The 19,192-nt window shown below is 37.0% G+C and overlaps 1 protein-coding gene and 1 long non-coding RNA gene across 2 annotated transcripts in view; one reads left to right on the top strand and one right to left on the bottom strand.

Moving 5' to 3' along the window:
* Positions 1-3,497: 3,497 nt before the first annotated feature.
* LOC149575533 (uncharacterized) lies at positions 3,498-3,970 on the bottom strand. The gene is made up of 2 exons (XR_016359687.1): positions 3,920-3,970; positions 3,498-3,834 (listed from the first exon to the last, which is right to left on the bottom strand). It is a non-coding gene; the product is annotated as an uncharacterized LOC149575533 (long non-coding RNA).
* A 284-nt stretch (positions 3,971-4,254) lies between these two features.
* Positions 4,255-19,192, top strand: part of LOC149575532 (uncharacterized) — a 39,441-nt gene continuing 24,503 nt past the window's right edge. The window contains exons 1-2 of the mRNA XM_089815298.1: positions 4,255-4,740; positions 7,786-7,898. Of these exons, the coding sequence (XP_089671424.1) occupies positions 7,791-7,898 (108 nt within the window). The 5' untranslated portion in view covers positions 4,255-4,740; positions 7,786-7,790. The remainder of the gene's footprint in view (positions 4,741-7,785; positions 7,899-19,192) is intronic.

The following is a 19,192-nucleotide window of genomic DNA, read 5'->3' as shown; positions in this document are numbered from 1 at the left end:
GTACATTAATTAAAATTTTAAAAGAATATATATAAATATTATTTATTCTATATTATTAGTTTTCTTTCCTAGTGATATCGTTTGGATATAATAGTGAGCATGGGAAATTATTTAATTATAAGCATAGAAATTTCAAGTTGGTAAATTCTTCTAAAAGTTATGATCAAATTTTGTTTACATACTATGTTCAACGGAAAGATAATGAATTTATAATGAAACTATATATATTTTAATAGAGGGAAAATATGAAAGGAACATTTATAGTATATAGTTATTTAGATAGAATTAAAAAAAGTGTTAATTTAATACAATGAATTTAGTATTGTAGATGTGCAATCTTATCAACAATAAGTTTTGTCCCATTATGTACTATTATTCCTAAATGAAGGACATCAGAACTATAATAAAATATTTAAGATTGCGATATATATTCAAAATATTTATAATATAATACATGATTAGGTTAATTTATTTGGATTGTATATAGATCAAGATGCAGTTATATTTAGCATAAATTTAGGGTTAGGTTTCATGATTCATTTATCATGTGGACCTAATTTTTCATCAAAGATGGGAGTAGAGTTTGGAATGTGCTAAGAGTTCAATTATTTCTTGCTAAGAGAATTTGAAATATAAGATTTCACATAGAACTAATATTAGAGTTGGGGTTGGATTTTTTTATTATAATTATAATTATAATTATCTTTTTAGTTTTAGGTAACATTAGGGTTAAAAATACTATTTACGGTTAAAAATATATTCATACATTTTAGATTACACATTAGTTATGATAATTGTTATTAGTACTTAGCCATTAGTGTTCAACTACAAATAGATAAACACTATGAAACATGAATAAATTAATTTGACTAAAAAATTACATAATAATCAAACAATTTTTTTTTACTACTCTTTCACAATAAGATGACAAACTAAGCACTTCTAATCTTAAAAAGACTCCATAATTGAAATGTACTGAGTCCAAATAGAAAAAAGGGAATAAGATGTGCTACATCTACAAAAATGTTAATACCTCTCTTTTCCCTATATATATTAATCATATGAAATAGACAAATATATATTGAAAACTGATGAATTATAGCACCTATATATATTAATCATACGAAATAGACAAATATATATTGAAAAATGATGAATGCTAGCACCTATAGTCTAGTTGTAGATATTTACGTACGTACAAACAAGAATTAAATTTTTTTATCCACCGCGAGTTGGAAAAGCCAAGACGGTCAAATCCTGGAAATTGTTTTTGTTTTATAATTCTTGATAAGAACGAATGAAAATTTGTGGCCGTGGTTTTCGACTGTGGTCATAATTTAGTAATATATAACTAATTTTAACTAAAAATTATAAAGAAAAGTGTATCGATATAATATCATGAATGTACAAGTTAAAGAGATCTTGAGATTGCCATTTTTCATAGAACTAAACAATACAATAATGACAATTATGTATTTGAAGTTGATAAAAATATAACTCTTTTTATTATTGCACTAGATTTTATTTTATTTTTTGTTGAATTAGTATTTGAGAATATAATTCTTATTTCAAATATTATTTATTTAGTAAATGTGTAAAATAATTAATAATTAATAATTAATTGATAATGAAAAATTAATTAAAGTTTAATTAGAATCAATAGGTGAATTAGATGTTATATGTTGATAATGAATATTCTTATGTACTCCATAAGCTTTAAGGTTGATTATTGGAGTAATTCAATTGAAATTTATGAATGTGTGTAGAACATAACAACTCCTGATATAGTTACAGTGAATGTATTTGCCCAGCAAGTAACCCCACGCACGAATGTAAGAATATTGTACAATTAAATTACAGGTGCTAAAATAATAGCCCAATGGTGTCTATAGTTATAATTAAAACCACCAAATCTGATAGTGGTTAAGGGTGTCTATAGTAATAATTAAAACCACCAAATCTAAAAGTTATTATCTCCAGATGTCTTTTTTCATGGAAATGCTAACCCACTTGTAAGGAAACGGAAGTTAAAGTACGGCAGCTGGCAGCGTTTGTTTGATGGCTTTGGCAAAGTTGGAGAAAGATTTTCCTGATATTTCATAGACAAAAATGTTGTACAGAGCCGACATTCGTGCAAGTGGTGAGCTCGGGGTTCGCTTCTTTGACAAACTCGATTCAGAGCATATTCAGACACATTTGACCTATTTATGATAGGATTTCTCTTTGATTTGGCATTAGGAATGTTGAAGGATCACTCTTCAATCGTTTCAAGCTCTCCAGGGATGATATTTCCAATACAGTATTTTTCAGAGAAAAAGTAGTCTTCAAAAGCTAAAAACAGTATGCAAATTGATCTTTCAATCACAAATCTTTAGATTTTTGCCAAAGCTTAGTAGCCTGCACGGGGTCTTGCCCTAAACGGCAGAAAACAATATGAAATGGAAAATAGTAGTAGGTGGGGCGGTGGAAAGGAGTGGAATCTGTGACTAGCAGAAAGGAAAAAATGTGCTAGGGAGGGAGAGTGGTGCACTTTCCAGCCTAAAAGAATGCCTTATTCTTCCGCACAAGTAAAGTTAAAGAGACCGGAAATCTTTGGTAAAAGAAGAGAAAAGAGAGGGTTTAGTTATTTATATGGCAAGCTGTTTTTCAGCAGAGTTTGTAGCGCGTGAAGATGGAAATAGGAGATTGGTTGCAGTATGTAGCTGTGTTGGTGGGCGTTCAGGTGTTGCTTCTCATGATATTTGAGTGCTCATATTGGTTGTTCTCAAAGGAAGAGAGGCCCCTGCGCCTCCGCCCCACTCTCTCTCGCGTCATCTCCTTCACTTCCCCTGCCGTCACCCCGCTCTTCCACTCCTCCACCCTCACCTCCCACGCTCACCCCTCTGACGACCCCGACTCTGACTCTGACGCCATCCATTCTTCTTCCTGCTAACCCTCCTCTCACTTGTTCTCTTTTGGGAGATCAAATTATGAGGGTTTGTTTATTGTGCATGCCAGAGGCTAGGGTTTGTTACCAAGTCTACAAAAGGGGGTTTCTGGGTGTAAAACTCTCTGGCTAGTTTGTGAAATTGCCATTTCTGATGCCTCCAATCGCACAAGGTCAGCAAAAGCATTAATTTCAATCTGTTGCCCTGCTTCTCTTTCTAGTTGCTCTCTGAGCAATTTAGGCTTTTCTAGGTATTGGATGTTTACAAGGGTTTTTTAAGAACTTACATAGCATTATTTTTAAGTGAGTTTATCTTTTCAAGCTTTTGTAAGAGACAGAGATAGGTTTCTGAATACGTGTAAAGTGTCTCAGAAGAAATGAACGATTCAGATCATTTCCATGGTCGTCCTGCTCCTCTATGTGCCATTCATGTGAATGGGCAGACAAACCAACATACCAAAGTGGGCTCTTTCGTTGGGTAACCTGTGCAAGCTAAAATTGTTTTTTTAACAATAAAACCCAGAGAATGTTGATTTTTAGAGCAAAAGCCCCAATTTAGCGAAATGCAACAGAGGAAAAAAAAATTCATTTTCTGTTCATCATGACCAATGATTAAAAAAATACAACAAAGTTAACAGAAAACTACAACCCACATAGTCTGTAGATCCTAGAATAGAGTGTTCAAAAAGAATTTGCACATGAAAACTAAAATGTATTCAGTTACACTGTCTATGGTCAATAATCGAAACAAAGCAAAATATACCCGAGACAAGATTTTCCAGTTCTCAATTTTAAAGCTTCAAAAGAACAACAACGTCTGGTGGTGTCTGAGTGAACAGTGTCTGCGTGTTGCCGAGAACATAGGAAGATCTTTGGAGGCTTCGAGATGCAGGCACTATAAAATATAGCTAAAAGATGGTTTACAGGGCATACATTAAAAAGAGCAATTAATAGACATTAAATTAATGCGAAAGGTGTCAGAGGACAGATCACCTTATAAGAATTAGTAGACATTGAATTTGTGACAACAAATGTGTCGTAGCTGTTAGATCACAGGAACAAAAACAATTAATTATATGCTTTTTTTGCCACATAAAATCTATTTTACTCATTGCATTTTTATAATTAAGCCAATCAAATGTAAGATTAATGTTAAAAAAAAAAATGAAATAATACAATAGTAATCTAAAATTTATAATAAATAAAGCTCTCCAAAAAATTCTGTAATTTCATTGGCTAGATTTTTTTGTTTTGAAAAACTGGAGGAATCCAATAGTTTTCCTGGCAGGAACTAAAAATATTAGTGGTTTTGAATTATAGCTTGATTTATGTTGTTTCAACATGTTGCCATCCGCCCATCAAGATCAATTCTTGTTCGCGCCGGCAATGATGTTCGTCTGATACAAATTGAACTTTGGAAACGAAGCGAAGCTATGTAGTATATCCAAAAAAGGGCGTAAAACGATGTCAATGCCATGCATGTCTACTTCCAAACCTGCAGTACGCCACCACATTACCCTGAAATTATTGGAGAGATCTCTCGGAAATTTCGATTCATTTTTGAAATTGATCTTACAATTTGGTTCCCATACCCCTCCTGCCTCATTCCGTATCTTTCAGGCCAGGACGATAAAAACACAAGCAAGAAAACAAATTTGAAAGCGTTTATAGGGAAGAATCAAAGAAAATATATTAAAAATGATTTAGGAATCCTTGGAGCTGCCACCCAAATTCTGTATAAAGATGAAGGGAAGGACGAAGATAAACATCCCACAATTGCACAGATTGCTTTCCTCTGTACCGCAAAAACTAAGGTGAGTAGATTGCTTTCATATTCAAGTGTTAATAGTAGATTGCAGCAGTAATGAAATTGTAAGCTTTGTTGAATGAGCACCTTCAATTGATTTTTAAGGCTATACTGAAAACAATTGGGTTTGCTTCCTTCAAAATGAATTTTAAATGGAAGGCCGAGTTAAACTAAATCTCAGGTTAGTGCGTAGATTAATCATTTTCTTATCTGTTAACCGATGGTTAATTTCCCGTAAATACGACCCACTTCCCTATTGCGTTGATTTTTCTAACTTGGGTAATTTAATTGCTGTATGATTTGGATGCATGGTGTGTCGTTTGAAGAACTGCCGTCAAGACAAAGCCCTTGTGCTCTTCTTGGCAAAATCTCTTCTTGCACGTCGTACAATTTGGTGTTTCAGTTATTAGCTTCTCTAATTCATTGTTTATGCTCTGCTTTGGCATTTGTCGAATCACAACCTTCTTGGGTATCTTACATTTGAAACTTAGAGACATCTAAGCGTTCTCGAATAGCTTACTGATTCACCTTCTCAATGTTATCTTCATGGCGGTGGACGATCTTTCCCACTAGATTGTCACCTAACACATATTATGTCTGTTGGAATATAAAATTTTACCAGTGCTATCTTAAAATGCAGGATCCTGTGTCTTTCTTGCCTTGTTGACTGCTTTCTGATTGGAAGACTTGATACAATTTGTTGTAAATGAGACTCGACACTTTAGGAAGGTTTTGTTTTTTCTTATCTAGTATATGTGTTTATTATAATCGTCCCAATCCATGCATCTGATGGAGCTGTCTTATGCTCCTGTTTTTCTGCGTAGAATTTTGGAGGAGGTTCCCTTTCTTCTAACAATTGTATTTTTCACTTCAAAGATTTTGACTAGGCAGGATAGTGGTCGTAAATCTGAACTGATTTTCCTGGATTCTTTATTATTTTGCTCTGAGTGGTTACCATTAGGACATAAGGAACAAAGACCATTCCACATATGTAAAGAATATAAAAAGAACAATTTCCATTAACTAGCTTCGGCTTTCAAAACCTCCAAGTCACTCTGAAAAAGACTTTTAGAATGGAGCAGCCAAAAGTCCTCCTAACACGAGTTAACAGAAAAGTGGATTATGGGGAAAGAGAGATTTCATTTCTGTTTAAAATGTAGTGTGTTTAATTTTAATTTTTCAATCGGATCAGCTTGATTTCATACTGGTTAAGATATAACATGTCTTTTTATCTTACCTGAACCCTATTCTAATGCACATATGTCCTAGATATGTAATTGGGCAGTCATTGACTATAGCTGATCCATATATGTATCAGCAATGGTGAATACTATGGGTGAAACCAATGGGCACTATTGGTAACATTGTTTGTGTCCATTCAAAAAATGGTGTAAGTATTAAGCTTGCACGATAGAAATCGATACAACCACATGCTGCTATGTTTGGCTTTCTTCCCATTTCATCAAAATCATTTAACCACATGGACTGTATGCCATCGATCAGATTATTTAGCAAGGGCAATCATGAACTTCTACTTTATAACCCTTTAAGGCTTTTTCATATTGCCCAGTTTTAGCAAGCTTTGTGGGCTGCTCATTGGATTGATGTCCTTTTGAGTTCATAACCTAAGTGCATAATATTTCTTCAAGTAATTGCAAACATCAAAGTAGAATTTAAAGGCATGGGAAATAATATTTTTAGGTCATTTATTGTACTTTTTAAACTGGTAAATCTTACAGAAATCATCATTGCCACTGAAATAATTCCCCAATCTTCCTTTTTCCTTTTATTTAAAATGTCTGCTTTGTTTATATTCAGGTAGCATGAATATATAACAATACTTGTATGCCTCCCATGAAATCATTTAAAATGCAAACGGATACGTTAAAAAGAATATCACTTCTGGAAACAAGTTTATTATTCATATTCATATGTTTTGCAATAATTTTCTGAGTTCTTTAAAACTTCTCATGCTTTTTCTCCTGCAGCTTGTATTTGTTCTCATCTTCTCATAAAGTTAGGAATTTTTTTTAAGCCATTTCAAGGGGCAAATTTTATTTATACTTATAGTTTTCTCTGAGTGAGAAAAACCAGCAGGTTTCTAACCTCTAATGCCCTTTTAATGTCCAAAGCAAATAGTCTTCTTTTACTTAATGCAGGGCTTTAAATTTGGCTAATATTCCATAAAAAAAGGATGCCTATTCTGCGAGAATCGCTCAAAACTCGCACTAGCCTTGACCATTGAGGTGTACTGCATCCAGAACTCAATACATGTGTAACTCAAAAATTCGAAACTGCATGCTCCAGGGATTTGAACTTGGAGATTTGCCATGAAAGCTTCAAGATTATTCCTTAAGCACAATTGAGTTGACTTCTAGAAATTGCAAGTTTCAAAGCGAACATGGTGGTTGACTTGATTACATGATAAGTGTTATGTGGTGTTGCTCATATTGACATAACTTCAGCCTACATCTTTGGGTCTTGCCTTGAATATTTCAAAATTCAAATTGTTAATAAAGTTGACATCAATGGTCCTTTTCTTATGGTGTCTAAATCCTTGCTCTCCATTACTTGCTGCTACCTTTTTTGCTTCTCTATTTTGCATGTTGCTTGAGATAATTCTCACTTTTTGAAATGCTATTATCACCACTCCCCACAAGTAAACTGCTGTGGGATAGAGTAAGTCTACATCGACCATTAAATCTTTGTGGAAATTTAAATAGAATCTCTTAGAATCGTTAATGATTTTGATTTTCTGCGAGTCTAGCTGCATATTGGAATACTTAATACTGATATTGTCAACATTAAGAAATAAACGATGGTTTAACCAGCAGAGTGAGCACTCCATTCTATAATTTCTATGTTTAAATTCATTTTTCCATGATGATATTTTTTTTGTTTAATTAGCACTACCTCAGATTTATAGAGTACATTTTAACTTTTAGAAAATGATTTCAGGTTGCAAACTTTCTTCTAATTCTTGTTTTGTCTTTCTCATAAGAGTTCTTTCTTAATTTAAAGTATAAAATCATGATGAGTTGAATCTTTACAGGGACAATGGTACTCAAAGGGATAATGGTACTTAACAGGTTATCTATTGGGTTCGCAACGTTTGCATTTGGCCTTCATGCATTCTTGTTTGGAGTTATTGCCGAGAATAAGAAGGTAACATATCTAGCTAGTATCCTTACCTTTTCAGATTTTTTGGGTCAATACAGAAACTTTCTATTTGATTGAATGGTTATCAGTAGTAAGTGTGACCTGTAATTTTTCGGTAGTGAGCATTCATTATACCTCTAGTACAAGAAAGGACCTTTAATTATAATACTTGGAGTTCAATGCAAGTAATGTAGATATATGAAGGATCATTTGAATCCCTTCATAATTTCAATGCATTTTTCAACTGACCCAAAGAAACTATAATCTTTTCTTCTAGAATTATTACACGCTGAATCAAGCTCTACATTTTGATCTGTTTTTCTCAACTTTTTCGTTAATTGTTACATGCTGGAAATTACAATTTTCATGAAAATTCTGTAGCCATATTATTACAATGGCTTTTTTTTTTGATTGGTAAAAGTTATACAATTTTATTAAAATAAAAATTTTTGTGTACAGGACCAAAATAAGACTCTGCCCTGTCATCACCATCTATCTGCAAACTATGGCGAACAGCCACAACACACTGTCTATGTCCATACCGCTACAGAGACTCTGACAGGCCATATAGTGCTTGAACGCACACAAAAAATAACTACCCTATACAATTTACAGAATAGAAACAGTCTGTAAAAGCCCCCTGATAACAAAATGGGCATTGGTAAGAGATGAAAGAAAATGATGTTTAACTATCCAAAAAGGAACAGCATAAAGAAAAATCAGACCTACTTTATCCTTGACTAGGCCACTGACCCAATAGTCTTCAGTGTTAAGTTTTGAGCCCAGAAATCAAAGAAGATAAACAGCAACAAGAAAGAGCCAAAACTGAAACAATCAACACCAGACATATCCTAGGAAAACCCTTCCAGAATGAAGGGAAAAACCCAGCCACACAACAAAAATATCATTTTATTGATCATAAAAGTTCAGTGTACAATATCATTTGCTGATGCAAGATATATAACAATAGGAGAGACTCTTCGTATAACCACCAAAGGTCTCTTGAGTTTTCTAAAAGAATAATTCTTTAAAATACAACTCTATGTATTTCCACGCCTCAACGCATGTTGAATGATACATGTCATTATAATTAATATTACAATTTAATCATAAGTGTCCTCTTCAGCTGAAGGTGACCATAATGATAATAAAGTCCATATTTCTAGAGATAAAGATTTTTATCACAGCTACAATCTTCAACACTCCCTCTTAGCCAGAAAGAGATCTTTAGCTGAACAATCACTCAAGACTGCAACCAAATGTCAATGATAAAATCTCATTACATAGATCCTATAAAATTCATGGAATCACTCAACATGAAAACCTATAACAATTACTCATTGTTAATAATCATGGAATCACTCAATCATGAAAACTTGTAACATTTACTTATTGTGATATTGTTATCAAGATTTAACTGTGTGATTTTTCAGTCAAACTCATTGACCCTTGTTTCATGAGTAGTGATTCAACATGAATCCATCTCTCATGAGAATAAATGGAACACTTAGCACTCATTGGATCTAGGTGATGCTCACAGGGCTGAAGCACTGGGACTTCCCGAGAGGTTACCCATCCCAGTGCTACTTGATATTGCTACCAGGATTTAACTGTGTGATTTTTGAGTCAAACTCATTCACCCATGTTTCATGAGTAGTGATTCAACATGAATCCATCTCTCATGAGAATAAATGGAACACTAAGCACTCATTGGACACATTGTTAATAATCATGGAATCACTCAATCATGAAAACTTGTAATATTTACTTATTGTGATATTATTAGGATTTAACTCTGTGATTTTTGAGTCAAACTCATTGACCCATGTTTCATGAGTAGTGATTCAACATGAATCCATCTCTCATGAGAGTAAATGGAACACTTAGCACTCATTGGATCTACGTGATGCTCATAGGGGTGAAGCACTGGGACTTCCCGGGATTCATGTTGAACCATTACTCATGAAACATGGGTCAATGAGTTTGACTCAAAAATCATACATTTAAATCCTGATAGCAATATCAAGTAGTACTGGGATGGGTGACCTCCTGGGAAGTCCTAGTGCTTCACCCCTATGAGCATCACCTAGATCCAATGAGTGCTAAGTGTTCCATTTATTATCATGAGAGATGGATCCATGTTGAATCACTAATGAAACATAGGTCAATGAGTTTGTCTCAAAAGTCACACAGTTAAATCCTGATAGCAATAATCATATTGGCAGATGCCCTTCGAATTGTGTTTGATGGTGATGTCAAATTTAAATTAATGTCCGAGTTGTGGAATTATGCGTAGAACTGCAACTCTTAATGGGGCATCATGGTGATTAATTGTTTTTGCAATGATCATATTGGCAAGTGTCCTTCAAATTGTGTTCAATGGCGCTGTCAAATTTAAACATATACCTTAGTTGTGGAATTATGCTTATACCTACAACTCTGTAAGAGAAATCTAATAGATTAGAGCATTTAAAAAAAAAATCGAATTGCCACCTGTGGGTTTAGCTCTCTATATTGATTTAAGAAAACAGGTGCATATGTGATTTAGAGCTGGTGAAAGAGGAAGATGAATCCTTGACCCCTTAGCTTAGCTCAAAAATCCTTTCCAGTTGTTTAGTGTTGAAAAGATTATCATTTTCAGATAGGAATCTTTCCATGTCTAGTTTTACAATTCTCTTCTTGAAAAGGGTCCATGCTTTTCCCATTTTAACCTTTTTCCCTTTTGCTCCCTGGCTGAATTTTTCTGCTGATTCTGTGGTGTGTGGCTTGACTTGTATATCTTGAATTTTTGTAATCACATTCACATAGTTTTCTTCCGCTATTGTCATTCTTGCCACTCCTGCCCTTTGACATATGTGCCTGTGATTTTGAACAAAGGGAGTATACATCTTGGCATATACTTCTCCATCATGGATATGTCCCTCTCCCTTTTCCCACACCTTGCTCCCAATGACTTTTATATCAATTCCTTCGCTTTCTGATCATGTGCTTGAGAGAAGAGCCTCCTGAATCGTTCCTCTCCCTCCTCTTGCAACCACCTGCATAACATTCAAAATGCTTGCCATACCGATTCTTAGTATTGTAAGTCAAAAGAGTCAATGAGGGACTGTGTTTGTTTCATTGGTCTCACTGTATAAATAATATTTCTGAGACTTTATTTTTGATTGTGCTTAGAAGTAACTGGACTTTTAAGTTTTTAAAGGACTACTAAGTGATTTTCTGAAACCCACTATGATCCGCTGTTTTGTCGAGATTGTGCAGAGATATGGCAGATATTTTAGAACTGGGGTTCAAGCTTATGTTGTATCCATTATGATTTTGATTTTGTAGCTTTGAGCTGAACGGCTAGTAATTGGGAGTGGTTTTGATATTTTGGTCTCTCTTTTTTAGTGGTGTTTCTGGGACTTATGTGCATAATCTGTGATCTAGAAGTTTTCAGAAACTTGATTTTTCCATGGCCTCATACCTGATTTGCAAAGATCTTCTAAGATGGTTCGGATATATATGATCTACTTGAAATGTTTTGACATTCAGAATGTCTGAGATTCTTCTCCTCTTCTTGGGTTGCCATCACCAATTTGGTATTTGCTCCTCAAATTATAGTTAGAGTTGTGCTTGTTAAATTAAATTATAGCCAGAGTTGTACCTCCTGTAGTAGTATGGCCTGTGTGTTAATATCTAGCATATCTATTTTCTTCCATTGGGCATAAGAGATTCCATTTCTTTTTGTGATGTTTAATTTGTTGTTAACTTGTTTTCCATATTTGCTCTCATTTTGGTTCAGCGTTTATGAGCTCTGGTATGGATTTGAGTAGTGTATATCTGATGCAGTGCAAGGTCGGGTGTACCCCCAATGGATGTGACAAAGCCCCCAACAAATAACTACACATCCGAAAATGAACAAGAACACAGAGATGATCCAATGCAACACTCTTTCATAAATTAGAATCATGACATTTACATCCCACATGCTAGGCTGTAAGGACTTCCCGGTAACGACCATTGCAAACAAAGAAATGACTCAAATCTCATATGTGAAGATCCACCTCCTAACTATAATCCCTCAGGATGCTCCTAGCTACGACATGCTAACAATTGATGACTCTAGACACCAAAAGACCCTATACTTATACCTAGCAAGCCACAAGTCGGCTTGACAGATTACATTAAATAAACACTTAGGACAGGCCCCAAGTTTCCAATCATAACTAACTCATAAGATAAAATAATACTATGCGACCTTAGACATATGTCCACACACTAGCCAACTATCCAAATCCATGATTGCATAAGCTAATTCCCTCAGATCAAAGATTGCAGAAACAATCTCCAAAGTCTCTCTAACAAAGACAGAACACGCTACCAATAGCCACCAAAAGATCTCTAACTCGAACATGATCTATCCAAACGTTATGCAAACATAGGAAAAGGTCCATAGTGAAGCCCCAAACATAACCCCAAACTTGCGGACATAGGATCCACTCAAAACCATGCTGGATGCTTCTGCATTAGACTCCCAAGGTAAATAGAAAAGTGTGTCCTGCACTTTGATGCCAAAAGAAATTTGTCGACCCAACTTCATCTTCACCAAAGGCTTCCAATCCATCAAAGACAAGAGAACAAATCTGCAAATTAACCATCTCATCTTCATCCATTCAAACATCTAAATCTTCTGTGCCACAGCTACCCAATTAGCATGCTTACTCATAGGAACAAACTGAACAATGTAAGGATCCACAAGTAATCTCGGCAACTTATCATCACAATCCATAATAGTAACCTCCTCATAAATGAAAACCATATCAACACCATCATGAAAATCCAAAACCAAATCAGCAACAACATGTAAACCCAAATCCACAACAGTAGCAACATGTAGATCCTCAACCATGTCAGCCACAAGTAAATCTGCATACACATCAGCAACAATATGTAATTCGTCATCAACACAAGTGAAACTCTTATCATCAGCGATCTCATTGTCCACAATAAGATGCTTTGCAATTTCCATGTCAGATCCATCCTCCTGCTCATGAAAACCAACACAGACCTCATTAAACTCAGCAAAGGCATCATGTACTTCGGCAATCCGTCTTCTTCCTTGCACAGTCCTTCTAGCCAGCCAAACAACTCTCTTTTTGATTGGTAGATGCCAACTCAAATAAGACTGCCTCATCTCTTCAATCCTCTTGTTAAATTTATCTCAAAACTGATCCAAATTATCCATCAGGTTCCTCTCAAAGTGCAACTCCCTCACATCGGTGATTTGATTGCAAGATTTCAGTTCCTTCACACTCTTCGTAACCTGACTCGATTCAACGATCTGCTTTCCATCTTCGTAACCTGCCTCAATTCAACGATCTATTCACCCAAGGAAAAGTTCATCTCTTCACATCAAAGTTTCATAATCAAAACAATCCATCCGCGAGTCCTCTGCAATTGCGGGCCAAAACCACGATCTACCACCTAACAACAAAGATATCTAGGGCTCCACAGTCAATCAATCCACCACACAATTATCTCAAGATCAAAATCTGCTATGATACCACTTGACGCAGTTGTAATGTCCCCATTTTAGTAGTTGACCAAGTGTGTGTGCGTTAGCCTTGTTCTACATGGTCCCGAGGGCTAACGAAGGGTTTAATGGGATCCTGGAGTGTTTTGGCTTAGTCATTTCCAGTTTGGGCCAAAACAAAATTGATTTACTCAATTTCAGGCATACTTACTATTTTTAGTAAGTTAGCAGGACACAGTGCAGGTCAATTTTGGTGATTGGATTTGATACTCCTCGATGAGAGCTTTCTGATGAGCTATCACTCGCATTATTCGGAGTCCGATTGCTAATACATTTTAATGCCTGAAGTTTTATTACTGAGGTTTTATTAATATTGACACCCATCTGTCTAGCCATGAGCTGCAACATCATGTCCATTCGCCTATTCTGTTCCTGCTGCATACGCTGCCCCTGCTCTAATGTATCCAGTAATTGTCTGAACATTACGTCCCCCTGATCTGGACCGGCATTCCTGCCTCTGCCTAATCCTGTATTCCTGTCATCTCGATCACCCATATTGTTGTCCTGATCAAAGAATATCTCCTCTGTGTCTGTATGGCTGGATTCAATGTCCCCCTGCACGGATGTACTAGACTATTTGCTTTGCAAGTCTGAAATCCTATTTTGTCTTGCTCTAGTATCGCGGAAATTATAAGGCCCCTGTCGCATGCTCAAACATAAATGCTTAGCCTGTGCTTTTTTTTTTTTTTTTTTTTTTCTGATTTAAGTGTTTTGACATTTCGTCAAACACTTTTCCCTCTATCCGGCTGTTCCAAATTCCCTATAAGACCTCCACAGGATGGCAGGACTTATAGCTCTGATACCACTGTAGTGGGCACCCCTGGATGTCCCAAAAAACTAAACCAATTTGCTGAAAGGAATTTTGTCAAATAGTTTGCATTCAACCTCTTATTTCTCCGTTTAATGTTTTAAACCCCTTATAACTTCGGAAATCAAATGTTTATTTGTTTGTTGTGTTTTGTGCATGGAATTGGTATCATACAACATAAACAAGAAAGAAACTACAATAATATGCAAAGTGGAAATGAACTGCTCCTAATAAAATGTTATTTTCAGAATTCATAAAACCAAATACATGGCAGATTTATCAACTCACTAATTACTTCAGTAGTATTGACATAATACTCTAGCCCATGCTTTTGAACTTGCTGTTACAGTGCTTTGTCCTTCAATTAGTCCACTACTTTCGTAATATCATTCCCTCAAAGTGGCATAAGCGTCAGAAAAGTAGTGAAGAAGATATGAGCAAAATACCAAATCTGCCTGTAGCTGAAAATGCAACTAAATTGCCTGATAATGAAGCCAATAACAAAGAATTCCAAAGGCCAAACCCCAAGGGAATGACGTCTAGAATGTTACAAGAGAGGATAGACATCCTCAAATGCCAAGAACGGAGCTGCAACTCACACACCAATTTCTTCTCATATTCAATTTGGCTAATGAAGCCACAAATGCTTCCTTTTATTCTATTTCCAAGGGTCCGTTCAACTCATATGGGCAATGTGAGATAAAAGATGTGTAATATATAAAACATATATTAAAATACCCCTTGTGTCTCCCTTGGGTACACATCCCCATAAAATAAATATTAAAGTAACACTTTAATATTTTACAATTAAATTAGACGTTACTTTAATAAAACTTTAGGCATTAAAATATATTAGCAATCGGACTCCGAATAATGCGAGTGATAGCTCATCGGAAAGCTCTCACCGAGGAGTATCAAATCCAATCACCAAAATTGACCTGCACTGTGTCCTGCCGACTTACTAAAAATAGTAATTATGCTTGAAACTGAGTAAATCAACTTTGTTTTGGCCCAAACTGGAAATGACTAGGCCAAAACACTCCAGGATCCCATTAAACCCTTCGTTAGCCCTCGGGACCATGTAGAACAAGGCTAACGCACACACACTTGGTCAACTACTAAAATGGGGACATTACAGTCCACCCCCCTTGAAATTGCTTGTCCTCAAGCAATCTCAATCCAGCTTGTTGAATAACCTGCTCACTCTCCCATGTAGAATCTTCCTTCGGCAGGTCTCTCCATCTGACCAAATACTCCTTCACTATCTTGTTTCTAAGCTTCCTCTCTCTGGTGTCCAGAATAGCCTTGGGTACTAACACAAGCTTCCCCTCCTCATCCAAAGGGGGTAAATCTGCAGAAGGCACTACATTCTGACCAATGGCTTTCTTAAACCTAGACACATGAAACACATTCTGCACTCGATTGCCCTCTGGAAGCTCAAGCTCATAGGCGACTTTGCCCACTTTGCGAATCACCTTGTAGGGACCATAAAATCTAGGTTTCAACTTTTCAGCTCCGCTCTTCTTGAGCGATGACTATCTATATGGTTGTAGCCTCAAGTAAACCATATCCCCTACCTCGAAGCTACGCTCTATTAGGTGCTGATCAGCATACAATTTCTGTTGATTCTGGGCCTGTTGTATATTCTCTTTGAGCACTTTCAGGATGTCCTGACTATCTTGCAATAAGTTTTTGGCTTTGGGCACTCTACTGTCCCCCAAAATTAAATTTATGAAGCTAGGTGCTTCATAACCATAGAGTTCCATGAAAGGAGTCATCTTGATGGACATATGATAAGTGGTGTTATAGCAATACTCTCCCATATGCAACCATCTGATCCAAGCCTTTTGTTGTGCAGTTACATAGTTTCTCAAATATCCTTCCACCCATTTATTCACAATCTCTGTTTGCCCATCTGTTTGTGGATGATAACTAGTGCTAGGTGTAAGATCTGTACCACACAACCTAAACAACTCTTGCCAAAAAACACTCATAAACTTACTATCCCGGTCGCTGACAATGAATCTGGGCAGCCCATGTAACCTGAATATCTCTCTAAAGAAAAGTTCTGCCACCTGTGCTGTTGTGTAAGTGGACGGAATAGCAAAGAAGTGAGCAAACTTCGTCAAGCGGTCCACCCCCCACATAGATGCAATCTCTTCCCTGGACTCGTGGTAAACTAGTGATGAAGTCCATCGAAATACTTTCCCATTTCCTATCAGGAATGGGCAAGGGCTGTAATAAACCTGCAGGAAATGTGTGCTCTCCCTTATTCTGTTGACAAACCACACACTCCCTGACATACCTCTGAACATCATCCTTGAGCCCTTTCGATGAAAACCGCTCTCGGATTTGCCTGTAGGTCTTGAAGACCCCCGGATGTCCAGCTGTGGGTGCATCATGAAATGCCTTCAGTATCGCCTCTCTCAAATGTGATGACGGAATCAAATAAACCCTGCCCTGAACTCTGATCAATCCATCTATCACCTCATAGTGATCATCCTGTATGGTACCTGAAATCAATCCAGAAGCCCAAGCATCTCTGACATACTCTGCTATAATCCGATCTCTCCAATCTCCTGAAATCTCTGCCAGAGCACATAAGTGAGGTCTCCGAGATAAGGCATCAGCCACCACATTTTTCTTACCTTTGACAAACTCTATGTCAAAGTCATAAGCCTGCAATTTAGTCACCTATTTTTGTTGCCGGTCATTAAGATCACGCTGGCTCATGAAGTATTTAATACTGTTGTGATCAGTCTTGATCACAAAACGTCCACCTACCAAATATGATCGAAATTTGGCCAATGCATGCATTATAGCCAACATCTCCCGGTCATAGACAGAATAACTCTTCTCAACTACCCGGAGCTTCCTACTCTCGAATGCAATGGGGTGCTTCTCGTGCATCAATACTGCTTCAATCCCATCACCTGATGCATCACAATGAAGCTTAAAAGGCTTCGTGAAATCTGGTAGAGCTAGAACTGGACATGAAGACATTACCTGCTTGAAATACTCAAAACACCTCTGTGCTGCCCCTGTCCACATGAAGGCTCCTTTCCTGGTAAGATTTGTCAAGGGTGTAGCAATTTGTGAGAATCCCTTAATAAACCTCCTATAAAAACCACATAAACCAAAGAATCCCTTAAGCTGTGTAAGGTTTGTGGGAGTAGGCCACTCTACAATAGCTCTAATCTTTTCGGGATCAACCCGAACGCCATCTGCACTAATGATATGCCCAAGGTAAAGGAGCTCAGTCATGCCAAACTCACATTTAGATTCTTTGGCATACAATGACTCTCTCTCCAGAATAGATAACACCTCCTCCAGATGATGTAAGTGCTCCTCTCAGGTCTTACTGAAGACCAAGATGTCATCAAAGAAGATCAAGACAAATCTCCTCAGCTGCTTCCTGAATACCTGGTTCATACAACTTTGAAATGTAGCGGGTGCATTGGTTAGACCAAATGGCATAACCATGAACTCAAAGTGGCCATAGTGACATCAGAAGGCTGTTTTCTCAATGTCCTTTGCTCTCATCCTGATTTGATGGTATCCGGATCGCAAATCAATTTTGGTGAAGAAGCATGCCCCATGCAACTCATCAATCAGCTCATCAATCCTAGGAATGGGATACCTGTTTTTAATTGTTTTCATATTCAGTGCCCTATAATCGATGCACATGCGCATCGTCCCATCCTTTTTCTTTACCAATACTACTGCTGAAGCAAAGGGGCTCTTATTGGGCCTGATATGCCCCATCTCCAACAAATCCTTAATCGCCTTCTCTATGTCATCCTTGTGTTTCTTAGGATGACGATAGGGAGTAATCATAACTGGTTTGGCTCCCTCCTCGAGCTCAATAACATGTTCCATCCCTCTGTCAGGAGGAACCCCATGAGGAATATCGCTAAATACTTTAGCGTATCTATCAAGTATCTTCTGGATATCTGGTGGATGACTCTTTTCTTGTGGCTCTGGTGAAGTTGGCATAATGTAGCACTCTGCCGCCCACTCTATGTCATCATGACGAAAAAGTCTCTGCATTCTCCTCAAGGACACTACTCTGCAACCTCCATCTGAAAGACCTCTAAGTACCACAGTTCTGCCCTCATGCTGGAATCTCATCTCCAATTTCGCTAGGTTGAGTGTGAACTCCACTAGTGAAGCCATCCATGTCATGCCGAGGATGACATCATAATCTCCCATGTCCAGAACATAGAACTCATCCTTCAACTTGTAGCCATCTCCAAACCTGATGTGAAGATTAGATAGCTTCCGAGTGCATAATAATTTATCACCGTTAGCCACCATGACTCTAAACCCATCATGCTCCTCTGTCTGTAACCCTCTCCTGGCTACCAACTGTGCATCTATGAAGTTATGTGTAGCCCCAGTGTCAATAAGAGATATCACTTTCTGCCCCTGGATAATACCCCTGACCTTAAATGTGATTGCCTTTTGGGCCCTTGTCAAGCGTGCCAACGATCTATCATCCTTAGGAATGCTGCTCTCCTCTATAGTGTTACCCTCATCTGAATTGGAGTGCTGATCCTCCCCCTCTGACTCTGAATCTTCTGCTGAAAAATACTCCATTTGATTTGCCTTAGCGTTGAGAGAACATTTATGAGATAAGTCCCAAGGCTTTCTACAATGGAAGCACAGCTTCTTCTTTCGAAGTTCATTCAAGGTTTCATTGTCTAGTCCTTTTGATCCTTCTTTGGATTTGCTATACTCTTTCTGAAATGGTTTTTTGTCTTTGTCCTTGCGGTGGGAAGAATCTGTTGAATGGTTTTTTCCTTTGTATACCGAAAGGGCTAAATCTCGTGCCTTTTTAGTTGCTTCAGCTAAGGTGAGTGGATCATGTCCCTTCACCCAACCTCGTAATGGATCAGCAAGACCATCACAAAATAA

Source organism: Cupressus sempervirens, chromosome 2, assembly GCF_028749045.1.
Source record: "Cupressus sempervirens isolate cs-2001-9-10 chromosome 2, ASM2874904v1, whole genome shotgun sequence".
Taxonomy (NCBI): Eukaryota; Viridiplantae; Streptophyta; class Pinopsida; order Cupressales; family Cupressaceae; genus Cupressus; species Cupressus sempervirens.
Note: the sequence above shows the minus strand (reverse complement) of the source record. Positions and strands in the feature narration are given on the sequence as shown.